This window comes from Oryx dammah, unplaced genomic scaffold (genome assembly GCF_014754425.2).
Source record: "Oryx dammah isolate SB20612 unplaced genomic scaffold, SCBI_Odam_1.1 HiC_scaffold_26, whole genome shotgun sequence".
In the NCBI taxonomy this organism is placed as follows: domain Eukaryota; kingdom Metazoa; phylum Chordata; class Mammalia; order Artiodactyla; family Bovidae; genus Oryx; species Oryx dammah.
Genome location: NW_024070210.1, coordinates 97,460,886 through 97,472,714, shown reverse-complemented (window position 1 = coordinate 97,472,714; position 11,829 = coordinate 97,460,886). Strand labels below are relative to the sequence as shown.

General features: G+C 43.6%; 1 protein-coding gene across 1 annotated transcript in view; it reads left to right on the top strand.

The window, feature by feature from the left end:
- Window positions 1-4,216: 4,216 nt before the first annotated feature.
- Window positions 4,217-11,829, top strand: part of LOC120852643 (small conductance calcium-activated potassium channel protein 2-like) — a 169,903-nt gene continuing 162,290 nt past the window's right edge. The window contains exons 1-3 of the mRNA XM_040225980.1: window positions 4,217-4,238; window positions 5,075-6,372; window positions 6,964-7,059. Of these exons, the coding sequence (XP_040081914.1) occupies window positions 4,217-4,238; window positions 5,075-6,372; window positions 6,964-7,059 (1,416 nt within the window). The remainder of the gene's footprint in view (window positions 4,239-5,074; window positions 6,373-6,963; window positions 7,060-11,829) is intronic.

The window sequence follows — 11,829 nt, the reverse complement described above, 5'->3', positions numbered from 1 at the left end:
TCTTTACTGGCATTTGCTGTTTGATGAGTCATTCCCATCACACCTCCCTTTAGCCATTCTTTGATTATGATACAGCACTGGGCTTGTGAACTATGCTTGTTCAGTACATTTGTCAACAGAGTTTTTTGAAATATGGAGACAGGAATGATCCCTTCCCTCTAAATAACATGGTTGTGTATATGAAACCTAGAACTGCTACAGTTGTTTTATCTACCATAAGGTAAATTAGTTTGACCAGTATATATGGAAGAGAACAATGGCATGAAAACACCTGAGGAAAGTTGCTAGGACCCTGAGGAAGTTTTAAGCTCTGAAACAAACAGAACTGGCGTATTCCGTAACTGTGATATTTTCAGTTATAAGAGCCAAGAAATACCCAGAAGAACTGAGAGCCAGTTCTGCTAGATCCCTGCAGGACTGCAGACAAGTTCCTCCAAGCCACAGGGCAAGGAGCTTGAGCCTCTTTCTTCTCCCTTATTATGTAAAAAGACAAAATGGACTCTGTTAGTGAGAATAAGTAGTCTTCATTGGCCTTCAGTTTTTACTGTGAATGTTGCCAAAAATGAGAAATGCCAAGGGTGCTAGCAAAGTCAGCAGAATACTGTATCTGAAGAGACTAGGATCTGTATTGTTTAACATTTTTTAATTGGGCACCTTGGACCTGCGTACGTACAGCACTGCGGTTTTATCCAGTCTTGTATCAGGGCCTCATGAATTATTCTGTTGATCAAATGAAGTTAACAAAATGACAGTAGTTGAGAATCTCAGAATCCCGATCAAGCCAGGGAGGACATGTCCATGAGGTCTTTCAAAGACAGTGAATGGTGATAACCAGCTACTGCTCTCTGCTCCTCGACTTTTAGTGGGGTGCCAGCTAGTGTGAGCATTAGAGTCAATAGGTTATCCTTCTACTCTTGATACTTTCTAATAATAATGTGAGAGCATAAAGAATATAATACATAAAGATATTTTACTGTTTTCTTCAAATGTACATTTCTTAGGAATTGAGAACAATATGTGGTTTAAAAATAAGTGTTTTTTAATGAAATGTGTCAGTAAACAAAGAATTGTTGTTGTGCTGAGAGAACAACTCTGATATTTTCCCAAGTCCCCATCTGCATCAAATGCTAAGCAAACTAAGTTCAAAGAGGCTGTGGCTTGTTACAACTTCTGCAGTTGGCACCATCAAATAATTTACTTACCCGGGCAAAGACAAAGAAAAATCTCAGAAAAACACTTACTTTGTAGGTCGAAGACTCTCTCAGAGCACTCAATGTGGCAAACAGATGCCCTGGTGCCTGCATCAGCTGTTCTGACAACCTTTTCAAATAGACCAGAAACATCGAAATTCAAGAGTCCTGCTTTTTATAAGAAACAGAGATAGCATAGACTAGTAATTCCTGTGAAAAAGAGAATTAAAAAAAAAAAGACAACTGTTGGCATAATATAAATCTGCATAAAGTAAAGGATTAAGTGCAAATGACCTGAAGCTTTTTCCCAAGCCCCTGTGGTCTGGGAAAATCATCCTTCTAAGACCGTTATTAAGTGTTTGTGCTTTGGTAGTGTTATATGTATGTGTCTGCTCACCAGCTTGAAATACAACAAATAAGAAAAAGCAATCTTTCTAACCCATAAGGTTAAAAAAAAAGTAATTTTTATAAGAAGATGACACTAGAAAATAAAGGGCATTGAAATGATAGGATTTGAAATGTATTCTGTGGATGAGTATGACCTCTGGTGTTAAACTAGAGAAATTTCCAGCACTTATGTATCTTAATGACAGAAAGAGAAGCAAATGCAACTTTCCAAGAGCTTATTCTTGGAGGTTGCAAGCCCTTGTATTGTGACCTTGCTTTCAACCTCTTTTTATTTCCTCCCTCTCTCTTTCCCTCCTCACTCTCACAAATAAAAATGAGTATTTACTATGTATGAAGTACTGTCCATGGAAAGAATATTATCTTTGTTGTTCTAACTACTTAACATGGTACATCTATAATCCCATAGAGGGAGAAAAATAGCAAAATGATGGTAAACTATATGAAAAGTTTACATATAAGCTTGAAATCGATTTGTTAATTTTACAAAGAAAAGAGGCTGATGAAAAGAACTCCTTAAATGTGCCTCTGTCATAACCCAATAGTGTAAAATGTCCTAAACAATAATGAGGATTCAGACTAAAACAGAAACTTACTGTGAGATCTTGTCATTTTTCATCATCATAACTAATAGTGGATGATCATACTCTCCGAATGCAGGTGTTTATTACCAAGAACATTTTTTGAGTATATGTGATAGATGATTCCTTGAAACAGAAAGATGATGAATATCTGACCAACTCTTACTTTCGTCTCTCTCCAATCGCAGTGGGTTTCATATTATTTCATGAGCTTCTGCAGATGCTGGCTAAGAGAAAGCACTGGTCATTTGAGTTTTGTTATTTTACGGTTCCTCATGTTATATGCCAAATCTCCATTTCTTTCTTACCTTGTGCATCCTTTCCTCCCACCCCTCCTTAAATCTCAACAGTCTTTGTTTCCACGTGATTAAAGGGACTGCACCTAATCTTGTACTAGACAAAGTATACAACATTTATTTCCCCGTTATTTTGTTTGTAGAACTTATTTGAAGCTTTGAATTTGCTATATGAGAAAGTCAGTTTGACAACAAAAGATGCAGATATTGCTTTTTTTTTGGCAGTCATTTTAAAACCATTTTAATAACTCTAGAACCTTATATCTAAATCTGTAACAGTTTAGTGTGGTAACAATTATTATATTTGGAGAGGGTATTGATGTAGTCTTTCATTTAAATTTACAAAAGGCTAATGAGAGTATTAATTTACCATGATAAATATATTTGATGTATTTAGATTTGGAAGGATGAATCAAACTTTTTCACTTAATCAGCTGTGTGTAACAACTAGAAGGAAGTCATATAATTCATTACAAAGTGAAAATAAATGTATTATGAATTTTGTGCTTGAGTTGAATTTTACTTCACACCAGAAGGTGAAAAAATTTTAATTTGGAAGGTTTTGTTGTAATTTCAAATTACTCGTTAGAATTGTTTTTAAAAGTCATGCTCACCACACAATTCATGCAGATCTACTCAGCTACCCCAAAGATTATATGAGCTTAATAATTCTAAATGTGTTATTGAATTGCCAAAAATCATAATAGAATATAAAAATAAAATACTGTCTCCAGCTTTTAGCCCTTCAAATTCTATTCTTGACCAAGACTACTGAGAAATGCATGTTCTCTGGGACTAAAAGCAACCCTCTCCTTTTTTTTTTCTCCTGGATTTGTTTGCTTGCTATGCACAAAAAATTTAAAATTGTTTAACTCATGTCCAAATGCTAAAATGAATTATTCACTCCATAGCATTGAAACACATACACTCTCTTAGGAGCAGGTACCTTGTAAGCAACTTTAGGGCAGCTGCCGAGTAGAATATCAAGAAACTGGATCCAGCTGAGAATTTCAATTACCTAATGAGGGTGATCCGCTTTCACTTTAATTTCTTGGTCAGTCTAACTCTTTATAACGTCCATCATAAAAATAATGCTTTAAAATTACAATTTAAAAAGTAAATATTCAACTGGCCAGTGTATTTCGTTCCATTTTCTGGAAATGAGGATCTCAATTTACAAAGGAATACAAACGACAAACACGTAAGATGGAGCAGTAACAAAGAACCCTTGAAAGGTTCCCTTGCCGCTTTGTGATAGTGCAATATATCGCCTAAAAGGAAGACACATCACAGGAAATTTGTGAGACACAAAACGTAATTTTTATTGGTTTATTAGCAAATAAATATTATATCTAACTCGAGCAAAACTCCAGTACTGTCCTCAAGCAACTGTTATGCAGCCCGAGTTCTCATTATTAATAATTTCCCAGCCAGCGAAATTGACTGACGGTGTGAATCAGCCCGCGCCAGGCCCCTCTCCATCCGCAGCTGCAGTCAGGCACAGAAGATGCTCGGTGTTTGCGCATCAGTGATCCGGCTTTGCTTTGTGTCTGTGCTGCAGGTGAGGAGGAGGAAGAGGAACAGAAGACGAGCTGGAGGTGGCTGGCGGTGGCTGAGCATCCCCCAAGACCCTCAAGCAAGCGTCCTCTCCAAGGCAGGAAAAGCCCACGGACCTACCCACTGGGGTGGCCAGAGAGCCTGAGCGCGTAACCCAGGACCCGGCGGCCGGGGGCGCCAGCCCCTCATGTTCCGCAGAAGGCGCAAATGTGAGCGGCGGTAGCTGGGAAAGCCCTCCACCCCCGCCAGGGGGACCCGGGAAGCCCAATCCAGCTCCTCGCGAGGACTGAGGGGATCCCCTCCTCCGGCCCCGCCCCCATCCTCCCCGGCCCAGGCGCCAAGGCGGTTAACCCTTGCTGCGCCGCAGCGCACTAGGGCGAGAGCACCGCGCAGCCTATTCCGACTACCAGGCGCCGAAGCCCAGCGGCCGGGGAAGATTAGGGCTCAAGGGCTGCTTGGATCTCGCCGCGGCCAACCTGGGGCTCAGGCGCCGGGGTTCTCACCAAGCCCTGCTGCACTGGCTCAGCTAGCCATCAAACCTTTTCTCTCCAAAGTGGGTGTCCCCATAGTTATTTGGCGGGTAGCTGGCAGCCCACTCTCAGCAGGACAATCAGGGAGACGTAAGCGTGGGGCGAGGGGGCTGTTGTTCCGCAGCTCTTAAGAGGCGTGCATGCCGGTGAAGGAGTGGCCCTGGGTTCCGCACCGTTCCCTCGCCTGATGCCCTGGCTGGGGTGGCCCAACGTGCTGCAGTGCCCGGGCAAGTGATCGAGACTGCACGTCTGGCAACAGTTAGGGGAGCAGTGGCGCGGGAAGGAGAGACGTCCCTACCTTTTCCCCCTCTCACTGCAAACCCGTTGCACTCCCCAGCCTTCTTGGGGCTCAAGGGTGGTCCCCTATCATCAGCAAGTGGAACCCTCGCCCTGCCCCTGTCCTAGCCTGAGCACCCTAGGGTTTTCATCCTGCAGACTGCCCCCTCCCCATCTCTCTCTCTCACACACATGCTCCCCTAAACCTCGCGCCGCAAACTCAGTCTCGGTCCCCGCAGGTGATGTCATGCCCATTGTTTTGGTGCGCCCGACCAATCGGACTCGCCGCCTGGATTCTACCGGAGCCGGCATGGGCCCTTCCTCGCACCAGCAGCAGGAGTCTCCGCTCCCGACCATAACGCATTGCGCAGGGTGCACCACCGCCTGGTCTCCCTGCAGCTTTAACAGCCCTGACATGGAAACCCCATTGCAGTTCCAGCGCGGCTTCTTCTCGGAGCAGCCGCCGCCGCCGTCGCGTTCCTCGCACCTGCATTGCCAGCAGCAGCAGCAGAGCCAGGACAAGCCGTGCGCGCCCTTCGCGCCCCTCCCGCACCCTCACCACCACCCGCACCTCGCGCACCAGCAGCCGGGCAGCGGCGGCAGCAGCCCATGCCTCCGGTGCAACAGCTGCGCCTCCTCCGGTGCCCCGGGGGCGGGGGCGGGGGCGGGGGATAACCTGTCCCTGCTGCTCCGTACCTCCTCGCCCGGCGGCGGCGCCTTCCGGACCCGCACTTCCTCGCCGCTGTCGGGCTCGTCGTGCTGCTGCTGCTGCTCGTCGCGCCGGGGCAGCCAGCTCAATGTGAGCGAGCTGACGCCGTCCAGCCATGCCAGTGCGCTCCGGCAGCAGTACGCGCAACCGCCAGCGTCCGCCTCCCAGTACCACCAGTGCCACAGCCTGCAGCCCGCCGCCAGCCCCACGGGCAGCCTCGGCAGCCTGGGCTCTGGGCCCCCGCTCTCGCACTACCACCACCACCCGCACCCGGCGCCCCACCAGCACCACCAGTCCCAGGCGCGCCGCGAGAGCAACCCCTTCACCGAAATAGCCATGAGCAGCTGTAGGTACAACGGGGGCGTCATGCGGCCGCTCAGCAACTTGAGCGCGTCCCGCCGGAACCTGCACGAGATGGACTCCGAGGCGCAGCCCCTACAGCCCCCGGTGTCTGTCGGAGGAGGTGGCGGCGCGTCCTCCCCGTCTGCTGCCGCGGCCGCCGCCGCCGCCGCTTCGTCCTCAGCCCCGGAGATCGTGGTATCCAAGCCGGAGCACAACAACTCCAATAACCTGGCGCTCTACGGAGCCGGCGGCGGCGGCGGCAGCACTGGAGGCGGCGGCGGCGGCGGCGGCGGCAGCGGGCATGGCAGCAGTAGTGGCACCAAGTCCAGCAAAAAGAAGAACCAGAACATCGGCTACAAGCTGGGCCACCGGCGCGCCCTGTTCGAGAAGCGCAAGCGGCTCAGCGACTATGCGCTCATCTTTGGCATGTTCGGCATCGTGGTTATGGTCATCGAGACCGAGCTGTCGTGGGGCGCCTACGACAAGGTAGGTGCTCGAGCCCTTTGCCCACCGTTCCCGGGCCGTAGAGCCGGACGCCTGGTGGTTGGGGTGGTCGCTGGCGGGACTCTCTGCCTGCGAGTCCCTGACGATCGGAGATGTCCGCCGCGAGGGCGAGTGCCACTCCGACTCGCACCCTTAACCCTAGTCTGGAGAGGGAGCTTTTCCGCGCGCAGCCAGAGTTCTGGAGGGAACGAATGCCCTGCCAGTTGGGTATTTTAAAGAAGTGATTTCAGGGCTCGGTGGGGGGAAAGCATGCTTTATTTCTCTCCTGAGGCTCACGATTTAGGAGGTCTCTTTCAAGCCCAAAGGCTTAAACTCAAAGATAACTTCCTCATGGATTTCATTTCGAGAGCCAAAAGCTGCACTTGGGTCCGTGTAGTTGTGGCCCCCGCTGCTGCTTGGCCTTCCCTGATCTCCTCACTTTCCTGACAGATCACAGAGCCAAAACAGGTGTCCCTACCTCCATCCTCCCCCTGGGAGCTCAGATCCGACTGCTGGGGATTGGCCGACCCCCACCCCCACCCCCGGGGCTTAAAAGTGCTTCTTTTAAAAAAAGTGCTTCTGTCTTTGTTGCAGGCGTCGCTGTATTCCTTAGCTCTGAAATGCCTTATCAGTCTCTCCACGATCATCCTGCTCGGTCTGATCATCGTGTACCACGCCAGGGAAATACAGGTAACTTATGCTCTGCTGTTTATGAATGACCCCAACCTGGGGAAGTGCAAGGCAGCAGATGCTTTTCCAAGCTCTCCTGTCCTTACCTGAGGTTACAGAAGACACATGCTGTGTTCTTACCTTTAGCACCTGACCTGTTCTTTCAAGAAGTAGAAAGCAAAACAAACAGTGCAGCATGTAAATATGCAGTAGTTTCCAGGATGTATTTGTTAAACCTCCGATTCCCCACCTCTCTTCTTTAGGTAGGTCCACTTCTCCATGACTGTCATTGCATTTGCTTTCCTTAAGGCTGGTTAAGCACTAGCCTTAATCTGTAGGGTAGATGAGTATTCTCCTTTAATACACATTTAACAAGATGGATGGGCCATTAGGGAAGATTGTGCCTATCTGTATCACCTTCCGTACTAACTGTAGCTTAAAAAAGAAGAGAGTCCTGGGATACTCCTTGCTAATGTGTATTAATAAGGCAAGAGGAGAAGTCTAACCTTTTCTATATCTTACACTAACATTAGAGAAAGAAGAAAGAATCTGTTGAGAATTTAGAATACTAATTCTGTATATCTGGTAGTTTGGTAGATTTTTAGGTACGTTTATTATTTAAAATGTCACTTAAGAGCAAAGGCCACTGCCCTTGTGAGTGGACTTCTTAGGAAACTGTTTGTCTAAATGCAGCCAGGAACTCTGTTGTTAGATATGACCAATACCTGGCAATTTCAGAATATTTGATCTAAAATTCATGGGTCACCTTTTGGATTTTTACTTTGCTGTAGCTTTCAGTCAATAGCATATTAAAGTGAGTGAGTAAAATAACTAGAGTTTTCAAAAATTTAGGGCTACTGATAAGCAGTAGCAGAGAGCAGCAGAAAGCATGATGAGTGGGTGCTAGAAGGAGAGGGCAGTCAGGCTCTGCACTGTCTAGCTGTGGGATCTGGCAAGATTGGGATTTTCCAGTTTACGACTTACACTAATATGTACTTTCTGGTTTTTTTGATTAGCTGTTATTTATTTGGCCAGACTATTAAACTCTTGAATTTAGGGTGCTTTCCTTTAGGAGTTGCCATTAAATTTAAATTATATTTAGTTAACTATAAGTTAAATTAATTTTAAGTTAGTGATTCACATAAACAGTAGAAGAAACCAATTTTAACTACTACCCAGGCAAAATAAAGATACACTTGATCCCACATGAGGATGGAAAAATTACATAAGCATGCTTTCAAATTTGCAAAGACTTGAAAAGTATGAAATTGAAGGATTGAGAATAAAGAAGGAGAATTAGAAGGAGTAAGAATATCTAGAGGTAAGTAATAAGACTGCACTGGCAAAAGAAGGCAAGCACATTTGAACTCTAAAATTTGAATAATTTACACAGGTCCATCTTTAATTCAACACTAGTGATCATGGGCTTTTGAGATTCTTTGAATATTTTAAAGTAATACTAAAATGTAACTTAAATGTAAGAGTATCTTTTCATTTTGACTCGAAGGAAAATGCTTAAGGCTGGGGAACAAACTGGGTCTAATGGCCGTTTGACTTGGTTTACCAGATGAGCAACCTGTAATCAAAAGAGGTGACCTGCTTGCCAGATCCCACAGCTAGCCAGTGCAGAGCCTGACTGTCCTGTCCTCCTAGCACCCACCCATCATGCTTTCTGCTGCTCTCTGCTACTGCTTATCAGTAGCCCTGAAACATGACATGTCTGTCTGTGGTTCCTCTCTAAATCCAAAACTTTGATATTTGAATTGGGTTAAACTTAAAAGATTTTTCTAAAATCTTCATAGGTATTTATGAAAGTCAGGTAACTTAATTTTTTTTTTTTTTAAGACTAGTGCCATTTTACTTAATCTACGCTGGAAAGAGACCTAGCTGTTTTTTTATTTTTGGGGTTTTTTTAGTTAGACATCAGCTTTCATATTATTCCTGTTCCTTCTGAAAAACACACAGCTGAACAAATACTCATGGTGTAGAACATCTGATGGTATTAATATCAAGAACAAACTGTCTTCCTGGAAGCACTCATTTTTTAAGAATTATTGGGAAATTATTTTGAAATAACTTGCAAGAGTTTGAGAGCTCCAAACACTGGCCGGATGTTAATTAGGTGTAATAAAAAATTTTTGATCATATTTGATAACACTGTTGAAACTTAAAGTAATACAAATAAAAAAACCCCATATTTTTAAAGATCATTTTACACTTGAAAGAATTCTACTCCTGGCTAATTTTGAGGATAATTTCTGTTATACAAATGCATAGATATATTGATTAGAGTATGTATATAGCACAGGTGTTAAAAATGAAGGCATGAATGCTGCACCTAAGAATTATAAGCACAGTGACCCTCTTTACTGTTGCGGCAGCATAAACATCACAAAACGTTAGATTTTTTAAAATTGGTGATGCATGATTTCTACCAAACCAACCACACTTGAGATAATTTCCAATTAGATGCTCGGGTGATATCATTTAGTTGTTTTGGATGTAGCTATTACTGTTTAATCTTGAGAGATTTTTTTTTCCTCCAGCTAAAGTTACAAATTTTATCTGAGCTGTATTTTTTTTTAAAATATAAAACGGAAAAGGACCAAATAAATATGGAGACCCTGAGCTAAAAATCAAGAACCACGAAAGCGTGTTCTATTTCAACCAGAGAGTAGAGTCAGTGATTGCTTCTGAAATACTTCACTGTGAAACACAGTGAAGTCAGGTGCACAGGCTGATGTATCCATGTGTGGAAAGTGATGAAGTGTGCCCTTTTTAACTTACTGATGTCATTGGTATAGATGTACTTCTTTCATAAGTTTTAAGCAAATAGGTACTTCTCAGTTTATTATTAAGAATTCCAAGTATATTGAATAGCTTTGAGTTAAAGAACTCACTGTAGGGGTCATGCCACCATTCAAAGCTTGTTCTTGGACATAGCATTCAGTCTTACATGATGCTTTGTCTTTTTGTTAGCACAGCAGTATGTTGATTGGGTAGTGAGAGCTAGCTAGTATGGGTTTTGGTACATGGTAGGATTTCTCACTGCATTCAGAAAAAATCAGTGTTATAGCCAATGTTCTCTGGCTGTCCACTAGAACTTCTTTTGCAAAGCTTGGGTAGGCCCTGACATTTCCATGAAGAACCTTGGAAGCAAGTCAGTGTGACCTTTTATAAAATGTTTATCCACAGTCTGTCAAAATTAGATGGTTCAGGTGAGTCATGGATGGAAGTGGTTGAATTAAAATAGTGTGATAGGGAGGCTTTGTAAGGACTTAGCTCAGTACATTTCAGCTTTGTTGTCATTTTTCAGTACCACAGACAGCTCAATGCACCAGGCTATAGCTTGCTCATTTCACTAATTACTTTTACACCCAAGCCCGCAAACAAAAATGAAGTCATTCTTTGGGAGTGGGTGGGTCAGAATGCTTATATAAAATCAGGTTTAGTGGGGCACATTTTCATCCAAGTAGATGTTAGATTTTCTCAAATAGATATTTGGCTCTCCTATATTCAGCAGCAAAATTTAAAAATTATGAATTGATATGTAAAATAAATTTTAGCAAATGCCTTTTGTTGCAATCTTCTGACAAAAAGTACTATGGGGATTGTTTTATACACTTTGGAAAGGTCACTTGATACTAAATAAGTAGCTTCCTCATCTCAAGTACAAGATCAAATAATAGGGAAAACAGAGGCGTGATTTCCTGTGACTTTTTTTTTTCTTGCCCTTCTTCCGTGGGTTTGGAATTATTTCTTTGATGGAATAAGAACAAAACATTGCTCAAATACTCTTTAAGATCTTTAATATCGAATAAGTTGAATGTAGATTTCACTTTATCTTTTCAACTTTAGTGTGGTTGAGTTTCTCTTGTGAAAGGAATTTTAGTTGAAAGAACTATTTAGTATTTTTGAGACAGGCAAATGCAAGATTGGGAAGAAAGCACTTTGGATGATCTTTCTGGTTCTTATGAGATGTGGCAGAATGGAGTGTACTATACTTTAAAGTTGAAAACAGTTTTGTTTCCTTGATTTTGTTTTGGTAATATAGTTATATAATAAAGAGGACTAGAGGAAACATTGATTTTTCTTTGGTAACTTTTGCAATAGAGTAACTATGCATTCTTCTTCAAGTTAGCTTTTCAGAGATGGATGCTATAGATCTAAAACTGGAAGAGCAAAAATTAAAATTTCTTTATACTCGTGCATGTAGGCCACACAAAGGAGAAAGGAGTGACTGAGAACAGAACTCTAACAACCTCTGAAGGCTCCTGGACTGGTTGGGGAGGGATGGTTAAGTCCCCACTGAGTAGACTGTGGCTCCCCTGTGGAGGGGGCGGGGGAAGGATGCTTGCTTTCGTATTCCTGCAGAGAGCAACTAGATGCTTCCAGACCATACAGAAAATACTGCATATAGTTGCTATTCTTATGAATAAAATAATAGTAAACAAATATACCTGGTAAAAATAACTGGTACAGAAGAGCTTAAAATAAATATGATAGTCACATTCTCAGTCCTGTTTTTCATAAACAACTACTTTTAAATTTCTCATGCATTTCTCTAGAATTAAAAAAAATGAATATTTAATTGTGTTGAGAGACACGCACAGGGCTTCCCTTGGTGCTGCTGCTGCTAAGTCGCGTCAGTCGTGTCTGACTCTGTGCGACCCTGTAGATGGAAGCCCAACAGGCTCCTCTGTCCCTGGGATTCTCCAGGCAAGAACACTGGAGTGTAAAGAACCTACCTGCCAATACAGGAGACTCGGGTTTGATCCCTGGGTCAGAAGG